At 48.3% G+C, this 14,928-nt stretch overlaps 1 protein-coding gene across 1 annotated transcript; it reads right to left on the bottom strand.

Annotated features, from left to right (window-relative positions):
- Positions 1–440: 440 nt before the first annotated feature.
- LOC113580757 (sphingosine kinase 1) lies at positions 441–14,013 on the bottom strand. Its single transcript, XM_027015498.2, has 5 exons — positions 13,961–14,013; positions 5,689–5,844; positions 4,367–4,461; positions 4,178–4,293; positions 441–1,629 (listed from the first exon to the last, which is right to left on the bottom strand). Exons 2-5 carry the CDS (start codon positions 5,801–5,803, stop codon positions 906–908), a joined length of 1,050 nt encoding a protein of 349 aa, XP_026871299.2. The 5' UTR covers positions 5,804–5,844; positions 13,961–14,013; the 3' UTR covers positions 441–905.
- Positions 14,014–14,928: the final 915 nt, after the last annotated feature.

Raw genomic sequence — 14,928 nt, 5'->3', positions numbered from 1 at the left:
AACAGTGTGTGTGTGTAGCTTCTGTTCTCCCACTAATGCTGAACTGAAGAGTGCAAACACAAACACAAACACAAACACAAGGACTTTGGAAATGACAGATTTACTGATCAGGAATTCACAGGGTTTGGAATGCATAAAAAGTTCATAAATTAAAATCCATTTTATCGCAGCCTGTGAGTACGTTCAGTCTCACTGTGGATCAAAGGCTTCACCACTTCACCATTTCAGTTCCAGTGAAAGATCCCTCGTGGTTGAGGGGAACAGCCCAGACAGATCGACTGCTGACCCTGACCAGGGCTCCCTCTTCTCGGAAGCCACAGGACGCACAGACAAACTGGACATATGTCCGCATCCACAAACACACACACACACACACACACACACACACACACACACACATGCACACAGAGCTTCTGCTCTCTTAGGTCATGTCACACATATTCACTCTGACAGCTCAGAGTGCACTCAGAGTGCAGAGTGCATAATGCACTCCTATAAGCCATGTTTGTAAGATCCCCCTCCACAAACACACTCTTGGGTATTATCCACCCAGCTACAAGAGATGAAACCAGAAACTGGAAAGGGAGAGAAGAAGTCAGATAGAAACACTGTAAACTCTCTTCTTAGTAGAAAAATAACGACGGACTAAAATATCTCCACTGGGAGGAAGTTTGGCACCAGAGTGTCAGGGCTGGACCCGTGCAGAGCTGATACGTGGCCAATGAGATAAGACACACACACACACACACTCACACCCATATAAACTGAGCAGTCCACGTTGGTCTGTGACGTATGCTTGAACCTTGTCACGGTGACGTAGTCGAACATTTGACTTCTCAGACAGTAAGACAGAGTCTCCCATCCTACTTTACGGCTTCTCCTTGTGCGCCGGGCCTCAGCAGAGGTCAACCCGAGATGAGTCTAGCATATCCCCTGTGCACCTGCGCCTGGAGGGGTCCGTACTCTGCCTGTTCCCCGTCCACGGTGATGACCCCGGGTGAGGTGGCGGGCTCCAGGCGCAGGGCGCGCACCCGCCGGTACACCAGGTGCGGGCACTCGCAGGCCAGGTGCGTACCTTTCTCCATGGCAACGAAGAGCTTCAGCAGGGCGACCCGAGAAACGCCCGCCCTCACGTAGAGCAGGTGGATGTGGCCGTCGGCAGGCCCGGCGCTTGGCGCCGCCACCAGGTCCTCGGCCAGGTGGGAGTGGCTCGTGGCCAGAACCAGCACGAAGTCCTGCTCCTCCACCACGGTCCAGTCGGCCGGCACGGGCTCGCCCAGAGGCGCGAGGAGGTCGTCGGGAGGGCCGTGCTCCTCCGGGTGTGGTCTGGGGAGGGAGAGGGTACTGCTGTCCCCCGGGGTCGGGAGGAAGGCCAGACGACCCTGGTACGTGCGGAAGGAAGCCAGGCGGATCAGAGCGCCCACCACGAAGCGCACGGCGCCCATGTAGCGGTACCTTTCGCTCTCAATGTCCACGTCGGCAATGAAGCCCCAGGCGATGGAGAGAAATGAGAAGAGACGCAGGCCAGAGGACAGGCGGAGGGAGAGGACGTCGAGGGGACGCACCAGACCCTTACACAGCAGGAAACCACAGCTGAGTAGCAGTTCCACACCCCACACTGGGTCCGCTCTGGAACACACACACACACACATACACACACACACACACACACACACACACACACACACACACACACACACATACACACACATACACACACATACACACACACACACACACACATACACACACATACACACACACACACACACACACACACACACACACACACACACACACACATACACACACACACACACACACACACACACACACACATACACACACACACACACACACACACACACACACACACACACACACACACACACACACACATACACACACACACACACACACACACACACACACACACACACACACACACATACACACACATACACACACATACACACACACACACACACACACACACACACACACACACACACACACATACACACACACACACACACACACACACACACACACACACACACACACACACATACACATACACACACATACACACACATACACACACACACACACACACACACACACACACACACTTGAAGATAGGGTGTAGGGTATTGCATACTTGGATAGTTTTTCAGGTAATGGGAACAATATGGCCTCAAAATGCAACAGTAAGCTTTTTGATGTGGTAACACAAGACATTTTCAGCAGACCCTTAACGGCCGAGTCATGTGAGACTGGACAAACGATGGTAAGAGGGAAACATTTAGCGCTTATGGGTGGGTGTGGTCCCACTGGATTTAAATATATGATTCACGTCAATAAAATAGTAAGCAAATTTGTGGACTTGGTTTTATGAATGTAAACTGGAAAAGTCAGCATTAATGCAGAAAAATCAGTATTGGTTAAAAAACACAGAAACAAATCTGTGGTTCTTGTCAGTGGACCACTGAATACTGCATGACACGATGAAGTTTCAGTTGGAGGCTGTGGGAGGATTACGGGATTAGTGATTCTGCAGTACCACGCCCAAGCGCCTGTGACAGAGGAGACCCCTTCCATTTCTACTGCAATACCAATGTGTATTAACAAACTAGTGTAAACAATATTCAAACACTAATTAACACACACATACAGTGCATGCACACACACATCCACACAGAGCACCCAAACACATACACTGAGAACACACACACACAAACATATATACACAGAGCACACACATGCATACACAGAGCACACACACACACACAGAGCACCCAAACACATACACTGAGAACACACATACACATACATATATACACAGAGCACACACATGCACACACACGCAGAGGACACACACACACACACAGAGCACCCAAACACATACACTGAGAACACACATACACATACATATATACACAGAGCACACACATGCACACACACGCAGAGGACACACACACACACACAGAGCACCCAAACACATACACTGAGAACACACATACACATACATATATACACAGAGCACACACATGCACACACACGCAGAGGACACACACACACACACAGAGCACCCAAACACATACACTGAGAACACACATACACATACATATATACACAGAGCACACACATGCACACACACGCAGAGGACACACACACACACACAGAGCACCCAAACACATACACTGAGAACACACATACACATACATATATACACAGAGCACACACATGCACACACACGCAGAGGACACACACACACAGAGCACCCAAACACATACACTGAGAACACACATACACATACATATATACACAGAGCACACACATGCACACACACGCAGAGCACACACACACACACACAGAGCACCCAAACACATACACTGAGAACACACATACACATACATATATACACAGAGCACACACATGCACACACACGCAGAGGACACACACACACAGAGCACCCAAACACATACACTGAGAACACACATACACATACATATATACACAGAGCACACACATGCACACACATGCAGAGCACACACACACACACACAGAGCACCCAAACACATACACTGAGAACACACACACACATACATATATACACAGAGCACACACATGCATACACACACAGAGCACACGACAGACGACAGCTCTTCTCTCCTCTGCTTTCACGTGTGAGTTATGGTGAATCTTCGCTCCTGGGTTGCTGCGGTGATGAATAACCCCACTGCGGTCTTCACGGGTGTTTAATTTCCGGGGTCCCATGCATACTAATGACCTCATTATCAAAATGGTCCCTCGTCTGGAACTGCGTCTAAGTGCGTGTCGGGTGAGATGGAACACCACACCAGTCTCCCGCTGCTTCTGGCCAAAGACCCTACCCACTGCTGCTCTTAAAGAGATCGGTTAAATCAAGCATTGATACCGCTGAACGGAGAGTCTCAGATCAGGAGGTTGGTACTGGTAGTGGGTGTTGTTAATGATGTGGAGCATATTAGAGCAGTATTTGTGTGTAATAGTGAAGCGTGCACTACTCACTGTGTGTAATAGTGAAGCGTGCACTACTCACTGTGTGTAATAGTGAAGCGTGCACTACTCACTGTGTGTAATAGTGAAGCGTGCACTACTCACTGTGTGTAATAGTGAAGCGTGCACTACTCACTGTGTGTAATAGTGCACAGAGGCAGCCAGTGCGTTCCCTGAGCCTCCAGGCAGGATGGCCAGTGGGGTGAGAATAGCCTGCTCCCAGTCTTCTCTCTCCATCAAACCATTGATCACCTACAGGACACACACCAGCAGTTAAAAACCAGCACACACACACACACACTCACACACACAGACAAACACACACCTCAAACAGCAGTCCATCCCCTGACAGAATGACCAAGGCGCTGCACTCTGATAGGTCAGCACTGCGCACCAGTTCACGTGCGTGGTTTTGATGCTCTGGGGAAAAAGAAGAAGAGAAATATGAGGAGAGACAGAGAGAGAAGGGGGGAGGGGAGTGCACAGAGAGAAAGAGAGAGAGGGAAGGAGGGAGATAAGGCAGAAAGAGAGAGAGAGAGAGAGAGAGAGAGAGAGAGAGAGGGAGAGAGAAGAAAAGACCCCCTTTATGCTTTCAGTAGAAAAACTGATGAAGCAGATTAAGAGGATTCAGTTTCCTGTCCTCAGTCCAGACTTGTAAAACAGCCCCTCCACAGATTCCAGACCTGTAAAACAGCCCCCTACAACTGTAGTGTAGTGTTGTGTAGTGTAGTGTTGTGTGTTGTACAACTACACTCCTGAGCTGCAGGTTAGAAGAGTTATAGGCCTGAAAGGCTGAGTCAGTCTTCTCTCTGTGTGACAGTGTGTTGATCACACACACACACACACACACACACACACACACACACACACACACAGAGAATGATCCACTGCCCCTGAATTAGTTCACTTGGATTGACTGCACACAACGGAGTTGCACACCAACTCACTCTAGATGGAGTGTGTTACATTATCTTGATGTAGTGTTACGTTATGTTGGTGAAGCTACACCTCCAGAGACTAGAATTCAGATCAATCTTACACCCCCAGGAAGGAGTGCCAAATATATATAAATATACATATATAAATCCAGTAACTGTATTGTTTTATCGCAGTAGGCCTCTTCCAGTGGAAGATATTTCTGAAGATGACACAGCTAAATTTTATGCTGGATGGCGATGCCGACTGTCCCTCTTTCCCCACTCCTTATTTTAGGATGTGCTCACAGATCTTACACGAGCTGAAAGTGGCCAGGGCCTGCAATCACTGGGCCTAAATATAATGCAGTGTAAGGGCTGAAATGTTTGTGGTGGAGATCCCCTCACCATGTTCAGTTGGGACGGCTCACAGCTGACAGGAGTGCTTGTGTTCTCTACGACGGGACATGTCTGGCCCGGGAGTTCTGTCTAAGCTGTCGAGCTGCAAGCCCAGTGCCAAACATGAGTGTTGACGCTTCTGTTGAGCGCTTTGACCCGGACGGAAAGAGAAGCCCAGACCAGCGTAGCTTGTAGGTGGGCGAGCAGACAGTCCAATTTACCAAACGTAAACACAGGGGCGTGAGAGTGAACACTCATTCTCTCTGTAGGTGTGAACGTGCGTGGGTGTGGGAAGGCGTGCGTGCGTACGTGCATTTGGGGGAGCGAGACTAACCTGTCACGATGAGTGCGTGAGGAACAGCAGCATCTGTGAGCAGGCGCTGCACTGGGCCGGCATACAGGCTCATCGCCTGGCCCCGCCCACTAAGAGGATTCACCAATACCATCATCCTCCCAGCTCTGGCCACCTGACCGGACGCCGCACCTGAAACTGAGGGAGGGCGTGAGGGAGAAATAGAGAGATGACACATAAAAGAATAAGAGAGCAGACATGTATCACTGGACATTCCAGTGTTTTAATACAATGCTCATTTTCCACACCTCTTCTCCTCCACGTGCGTTAGCGAGGCTGGGAGTTTTAATTAGGCTTCAGGACTGTGTGCTGTCAGTACAGGACCCTGTTGTTGCTAGGCAGACAGGAGCTTGGACAACTGAAGGCACTGCGATCGCTCTTCCATGAAGTGTGAAATTAAACTACCACGTTGCACGTGGACACGTGTGCGTGCACACACACACACACACACACACACACACACACACACACACACACACACACACACACACACACACACACACACACACACACACACACACACACACACACACACACACGCTTGTATCTAAGTTATTCAGGGAGGGTAGATTATTGTCCTCTTCATTCCCACTGCAGTTAAATGCACTAAAGACCTGGTACCTGCTGGCACAGAGCCAAAATCAGCTCAGCTCAGCTTGCCACCCCTGAGGATTGGCATTATATAGGACACACACCTATAGAATGACTACCGTGTGTTTGGCTCACACACATCCTCTGCTCAAAGGAAGGTCTTTGTTCCTGCCCTGCCTCTCCTGATTCATGCCATAAGAACAATCTCCTGCTGAAGGACAGACAGGCAGCAAGCGAAACAGGACAAACTTGTTTCCCTGGGGACCAGTTTAGGTGCGGGACACAGCCGTGCTGATGACAGATTAAGACTGCTTGACACTGGGCTTTAATCCAGCTCTTAATCCCCTCAGAAGCACTGATAAGACAGAGAGAATCAGGTCTGACAGCCAGGAGAGAGAGAGAGAGAGAGAGAGAGAGAGAGAGAGAGAGAGAGAGAGAGAGAGAGAGAGAGAGAGAGAGAGAGAGGTGGGGGGGGTGTAGGGTGAGAGAGAGAGTCAGAGTGTTAGTTGTGTTTTGGGATGATGAAGTGAAGGTTATTTCCCGCTTCATTTTGCTTCTGTTTGATTGGCTGTCGAGAAAGTTTGTTAAAGGAAATCCCTCCTTCTCTGTGACCTGGATTCGTAGGGAACTGGTTCTGAGCCAGAGGCAGCCTGGGGTCAGCCCTCCTGCAGTACTGGGCCTGCAGTTCAGAGGAAGCCGAGAGTGGAAAACCTGATCTGGGATCAGTCTTTGTTAGCCCTAAAATCACATTTTACCTTCATAGTCTTCATTCTTCTTCTTTTCTAAACTTACATGATTTAAATGATGATCAGCTACTTGCATATATGAACATAAATACACTCGTGCACACACACACACACACACACACACACACACACACACACACACACACACACACACACACACATATATATATACACACACACAGACACACACACACACACAAACACAGACACATATCCTCACACACACACACACACCCACACAAACACAGACACATATCCTCACACACACACCCACACATACTTTAATGTACGGAGGCTTTAGCAGGATGCGTGGACGAGTAACGTTGAAACAGACGTTTATTTATACACTTAACAAACGAGACGTAGCACGCAGGCTATGGTTATCAAACACCGACAACATCCATGACAAGACAAGAGACTTATATAACACACGACAATGACACACAACACGGATCAGGTGAGAAACAAAGACCAACACACACACACACACACACACAGATGTTTGCGGCGGGGGGGGTGGGCATACCGTGACACACACACACATACACACACACAAGAAATCAAAAAGTCTCTGCCTCATCCTGAAGGATTTTGAAGTGTTTAAGCATAAAGTTCTAAGAAAAATAATGTTAATGGTTTTATTTGTAGGGTAAGAGAGCACCAAAGGAATTCTTGTGGATTCTCTGAACAGGTAAAATATGCATGCTTGTGTCTGTGTGTGCGTGTGTGTGTGTGTGTGTGTGTGTGTGTGTGTGTGTGTGTGTGTTAGTGAGTGTGTGTACACATACACACAGTACCTTCCAAAAATATTTAATCCATTAGATTCATCTGGATTACAAAGGACCCTTTGATGTTTTGTGCTGTGTCATATTTTATTTTAATTTTATTAATTTTGAAAGATATTGTTTTTAAGAAAGGAAATATTCAGTGTCATAAATGGTTAGGATACGTCTCCTGCGCTGTGGGCGTACCAAGCCTACACAGATGAAATTACTGTTCTATCAAGGTAGCAGTTGTCTCAAAATGGACCTCTACCAGTGAGTCATAAACATTCCACCTTTTCTGAGTCCCCCTTAATCCAAGTGCCGCTGATCAGACTGCGAATCCGAAGGAAGATTCAATGAATGAAGGCCAAAGAGCATGCTAAAGAAATCAGAGAGTTATAGACATTGTACCACATAGGAAAAGGTTTTAAAATAAAAACCAAGTGTTTGAGCATCCCTCACACCTCGGCGGAGGAGCAGGTAGGGGACATATGAGAGGAAATACAGAGAAGCCAAGAATCAGAGTTCAGAGTTCAGCGTCTGAGACCGGAGCGCACAGTGGTATCAGTGATAGTGGCCTCTGTAGGAGGGTATTTAGGAGGAATGCATTACTGAAGAAAAAAACACCTGAAAGTGAGCCTGGTGTTTGCCAAAGAAGCACAGAGTGATGTGTGGGATAAAGGGTTTGTGGTCGGCTCACACAAAAATGGAGTTTTTGGCCATATTTCAACATTCATTGTGTGTCTGGCCAGATATCAACAAGCACCATTCTGAAGTGAATGATCAGGTTGGGAACATGATGTCACAGGAATTCTTTCCCTCAGTGTGGACTTTGCATCGTGAAGAATGGACCAGTGGAGAAAACAGAGGGACACACCACTAGACAACCAACAAAAGAACGCAAGAACGCAAGAACGCAAGGTGAGTGCCTTACAGTGGCCAAGTCACAGTCCAGACTTAAATCCAACTAATCAGGACAAGAACAGATGAAAACACTCCGCCACAGTGTATCAAGTGCTAGACAGGTTCCCTAGCACACTGCTCCTGCAGCAGAAGGTGATCCCACCGTCTGGAGGTCATGGACACCTGAGCAAGCAGCAGTTTTCAATTCTAATAATTTTTTTAAAGAGCTTTCTGACAAATAATGAATTTTGACTTTGCATATGTTCTTTAAGGGCACACTGGTTCACAACACAAATACTGGTAGAAACTGTTTAAGTGGCATGTGTAATGTAGATGAATCTGGTGACTTTTATGGGAGTAAAATACTTTTGAATACAAGCGCTGTACCACAAAACAGAGTGTATGGATATTTATTAGCATTATTTATCTTTGCTTCGTCTGCTAGCCTGGCCTAGAAACACAGCTCAGAAAGAACGCTGCCTTTCTCCTGTAACTCACCTCCACACTCCCCTGTTCATCTCACACACACACACACACACACACGCTGAAAGAACTGTAATTATTTCCCTGAGGAGTGGTGATAGGCTGGGGATGAATATGACCTGTCTCCACAGTGCTAACTCCCTCTGCCTGTCTCCCTGCATGTCTCTCTCAGGCTTTGTGTCTCTCCCGTGTCTCTCTGACAGCTCTTGTGTTCTACCAGTGGCCTTTTGCTCTGAGACACAAGACAATAGGTTCAGTGACTCATTTATTTCTCACAATATTCCAAAACACACCTCTGTGTGATGTTAGTAAACTCGAGTGTAGGCTACAGTACTAGCACCATCGGAAACTTTAAAGACAATGTGTGTCTTTTTTGTTTATTCACAGATTCCTTCAGTCTCTTTCTGACTAATTAATGGATCGATGTGTTTTTCCTGTCTGTACAGCGTAATGTGTAGGACATGGCTATTGTGCACTGAAGCCACTCTTGGACACAGGTGCTGTAAGATGTGAGAGTGTCAGGAGACAGACAGCAGGAGACAGGAGACAGGAGACAGACAGCAGGAGACAGGAGACAGACAGCAGGAGACAGGAGACAGGCAGCGAATATCATGTTTCTCAGTTTCATACACACATGCCAGTTTGTGAACATCTAATCTGTATCTTCCCTACACAACTCAGATCTAATCTGTATCTACCCTGCACAAATCTTAAATCTAATCTGAATCTACTCTGAACACAACTAAAATGCGTTATTTTCAATATGAACCAGGATCAGAACTGAGACCAGATTTGGCAGTGGGAATATTTATAGAAGAGAACAAATGACTGTCTATTATTTTGACTATATGGGGAAAACGTAACTATAATACTTTACATTAGCTAAACCTCTTTACATTGTTAAACCTGTTTAACAATTAAGGAAAGACAAATATCCAGGCATTGCTAGAGAAGCGATACAGGCAACGTTCATATACTAAACTTCCCATACCAAGAGACAAGAGACAACCAGTCAGAAATGTATGGTTGTTTACATTTTCCAGCATATTCCTAATTCATCAATTACCCGTCAGATGATACTGAATCGCCCTGTATGCTGGATTCTGCTGGACTGTGTGATGTTGTGATAAGGCACCAGACTGAGTTCTGTGGTTTCTTCGGGGTAAGACCACCTGCGTCCAGCACAAAGCACCACTCTTAATCTGCCCTGAGGGGGTTCATGTTCGATATTTACTCTGGCTCCCTCACGTCACTGTGTTTATTTGTTAGATTGTATGTGTGCGTGTGCGTGTGCGTGTAATTATTTTCTTTTGCACATGAATAAGCAGTGCTAATGGTTCTGTGTGTGTGTGTGTGTTTTACACTTATGAGGCTGAGTGCTCAGTATCACTACTGTGCCTCTTTTTTAGGGGTCTCGTTTGTATAGATGTGTGTGTACATGTACACGTATATATGTGTGTAAATGTGTGTACACGTACACATCTATATATGTGTGTGTACACGTACATGTGTGTACACATACATTTCTATATATGAGTGTGTACATTTACATGTCTATATATGTGTGTACACATACACATCTATATGGTTTCATTTGTGTGTAAACATGCACATATGTGTACATGTGATCGCCTGTGTACATGTATGTCTGTATGTGTACGTGTGTATGTATTGAGGTTTTTGTATGTGTGTGTGAATATATTTGTGTATGTGTGTGTGCAGAGATATGTAGCTAACCCAATGGTGTGTGAACAGGCAGTGTGAAAATTCAAAGCTGATCAGTCTCATCTGCAAACACTGTAAACAGCTCACACACACACACAGCTTCCCCTCATTTCTCCTGCTTCATTCCCTCGTTGTGTTTCTGAAACTGCAGAGGATACCCCCCTCACACACACAGCCCCCCGATAAGGCAGGCGTAAGACACAGCGAGGGGAAGGCGGGTTAGTCCACCCTCGTGTGATTCGTTAGTCAGCTTCACTGCCAGATCGCTGGCATTCCCATCACTCAGCACACACATGCCATTAGAGAGAGAGAGAGAGAGAAATTCTTATGTCTCAAAGATTTTCTGGGGTAAGGGTGGAGAGAGAAAGAGAGATGAACAACTGAAATTGAAAGAGAAACAGCAGAAAGCTGAAGATAAAACAGACGAGAGAAGAATGACAGGAAATGGTCTGGGATCTGGTTTGACCTTAAAATGTGTCAGACGCAGAACTGTCAGGCTACAGGCGTGATGTGCGTTGCCCTTACTGCTCTGGAGATGAGAGATACCACCCTGCACATAACACACCTGCCTCAGGTAATACAGCAGCAAGCCACGAGCATGTGAGAAAGCACCCGAGTCTTACGTAGGGGGAGAGTTTGGGATCCCTTCCCTGACAGTCGACGCTGTGCAGCGTCAGCCCACTCAGGCCGGGCTCGGCATTCTAACCCGTCAGCCTGTCAGAGCTGCCTTTGGGGCCGCCTATGGAGATGGGAACCTGGCAGGCTGAGTTAGGAGTTAACGGTACTGACGGAACAGTGACGGTGGGCAGGGAGAGGATCCGTCGGCGTGGTGACGGTGCGTCGAGGGGAGGATCCGTCGGCGTGGCGACAGTACAGCAGACTCGTGGTGAAAAATGGCCTCACAATTAAATATACATGCACAGACACAGACATTCACGAGGACCCTCTCGTGAAAACACACTTGTGCACACACACAATGATCAGGCCCTGCCCTCTACAGCGTCACTCTTAGTCAACACTGGCTCTGAACTTGAAGTTCACCTTCAGACCTCTGCAAGCAGTACTGCAGATGGCAGTCTGGTATAACAGGCTTTTCCGCTGGGATGAAGCGGGCCCAGATATAGGAATTAGCATCGCTTTGGAATGGACTTCTAAACCCGCCCCACCGCCCACGGCCCGGACTTTGATGCCGTACTAAACAGAACAGGTGTTCTGAGTTTAGTTCTGAGTTCTGACTCCTGAGCTCCACTCAGAGTTTCTCCTTGAGTAAAAGATGATAATGGTGACAGCACAAGACGTATTTCTCATCCCACATAAAGGGGACGGGCCAACCGGTAGCAGAGACGAGAGCAGAACGGCGGTCACGTTAATGCTGGGTGAAGACTCGTCCCAGTGCAGAGTCCTCCAGGGTGACTGGTGGCCAGCCAGAGGACCAAACCCCAAAACACCAGACCACTGTCTATGACTGAAGCGCAGAGACGCTACTACACCTGCCTCAAACAGCTCAGAGCCATTTCATGCATCGCATTTTGGCTGGAATATTTATTTTTGCCTTAACTCAAAACTAATTGAAAATACATTTATGCTGTTTAATGCTGTATTATTTGGTGTCTTGGATCACGCAGACACAGAACAAGCTTATGAATGAAGCATATGGTCACAGGGTGTATGACAGAATGAGACTGCTCTGTGGGGGAGGGGCCGGCTCCAACGCCCGACCTGCTTCCCCTGGGGCACATCTGAAATGCTCCAGTGACAATCCCGGCACCAAACAATCGCCTCTAACAGCATTCCTGTAATGACATCCCTTCTCTGTTATTTGAGCTAATTCGTGCACATTCCTGAGGAATGCCATCAGCCGCAGTGCCGCGGTGGGTTGTGCCAGTCCCTGAGTCGTATCACTCTCACCTCCGCTCACAGCACACTGGCCTGAGGAGTGAGGGAGGAGTGAGAGCAGAGTGAGAAAGGAGTGAGGGAGGTGTGAGGAGTGAGAGAAGGGTGATGGAGGAGTGTTCTCTACTGGCACTGAGACCACACTGCAGTCAGCCTTAGAACTGGAACCGACTTTCTGGTAACCTAGACCTCCTCAGTGCACATCATAATTTGAGAATTCATGCAAACACACACATACACACACACACAGAGAGAGAGAGAGAGAGAGAGAGAAGAGAGAGAGAGAGAGAGAGAGAGAGAGAGAGAGAGAGAGAGAGAGAGAGAGAGAGAGAGAGAGAGAGAGAGAGAGAGAGTGAGTAACTTTAAGACAAGGCTCAAATCTGCTCACAGAATTTAGGATAGTTCATAGTATAACACACCTGATCCAGGTAACCAGAGCCAGGCATACGCTGGCATACGTTAGGATCCTAGTGTGCACACACCCAGCCCAGCCGGAGCACACTTGGGTTCTGATGTCCTTAGCTCATTATCTGCAGCTAACTCCAATTTTCTCTGCTTCATAATTGCCCTTGAAAACTGCGCGGTCACGGTCAGGCAGTGGGGGCACTAAATAAAACCAGCGGCGTGCCACGAGTCCCGGGCTCAGCGAGTCTCGTGGTGAGTCTCGTCCTACGGTTCGACACCTTGAGAGGACGGAGCGGACTTCTGAGTTTCATCCAATATTTATGATTATCCCGCCAACACACGTGCGCAAGCGCGAGTTTTATTAGCGGAATTTCAAAGTGTTAAGTGTTTCTCTCTCTCTCTCTCTCTCTCTCTCTCTCTCTCTCTCTCTCTCTCTCTCTCTCTCTCTCTCTCTCTCTCTCTGCGCGCTGGCAGACGGACTCAGGTTAAAAGTATGCAGCCTCGTACGATGAGATGAGACTTATAAAAGAACCACGATAACGATCCACTCGAGCAGGTCGAGCTGGTTGCTAGGGCAGGAATCGCGCCCAAAAGCACCTAGGGTTCCTCGCACGGGACAGTGCGAACCGGTCGCACAACGGAAACCGGGGTATGCCTGCACCGCTGCAATGTGCGCGGTGTCGCTGTGAGCAAAGGAGAAAGTTTTACCTTTGTGCAGCGACATGGTGGAGAGAGATTCCTCACCTTCGCTGCGCCCTGAGTGACGGGAGGCGCGCTGCCTCACAGCGCGCGCCCACCTCTCCGCCTCCGCGAGGTTGGCTCGAGCATCCTCCGCCAGCGCCACCCGAAAGCACCGCTCGACTCTTTGGCGAGCCGTACCCGAGCTCCTCCGTCTCGGCACGTTAGGATAGAAATACGCAGAGAAACAGGCCCCTTGGTCCGCTCCGTTCCGTTCTCGATGCGCGCGGCTCCCCACGCAGTCGCCCAGGCTCAGCGCGAGCTCGTCCTGCGACGGGGAGGAGGTGATCTGCTGAACTGTCAGGCAACTGTCCGTCAGACTCACGGAGTATCTGACCTGCCAGTCCGCCGCGTCCGTAAACTCCCCGTACAGCACCCCGACGCCCCCGCTGCGCTCGCGGGACGCTGCCATGCTGTCTGGTGGGACGCGTCCGTGCACCGGACCCGCGTGCGAAAGGACGGTGGTGCAGAGCCTGCGGCTGTCGCGGGACGGTAGTTGAACGGCTGCTTTTTATAGTTGAGAGATCCCTCCCTAGTGACAGAGGCGGGGTATGACATTCAACTGGAGCGCCCGCTCTCAAAGTGATTTGGAGAAGGGGGGAAAAAACAAAAACATTTAAAATGTCAATTATTTGTAAACTTTGATCCTAAAGTGATATTCACACCAAAACCAGTTTGATCAAAGGGACTACGTAAGACAGCTGCTCATAGCTTGTTCTTATCTTAACGTGCTTTTAAATCCCTTCTGCGCAGAAGGACAGTGGTCTATCAGGCGCAACACAGAGCCGTTTAATGCAATCAGCGACGGTGATGTGTTGGAAACAACGGTCTTAAACGAAAGACAAATCGATCCACGTTTGTGGGGATATTCATGAAGAGACTCGCTCGAGCGATTTGGTTCCTTTATTGACTGCAGGTCTTTTAAACCAAGCCCGTTTCAGTGTCCACCGTTAACGACTTGGCACCTGCACATC

The sequence above is a fragment of the Electrophorus electricus genome, chromosome 4 (genome assembly GCF_013358815.1).
Source record: "Electrophorus electricus isolate fEleEle1 chromosome 4, fEleEle1.pri, whole genome shotgun sequence".
Lineage (NCBI taxonomy): Eukaryota > Metazoa > Chordata > Actinopteri > Gymnotiformes > Gymnotidae > Electrophorus > Electrophorus electricus.
The sequence above is the reverse complement of the archived record's forward strand: the minus strand, read 5'-3'. Positions and strand labels throughout refer to the sequence as shown.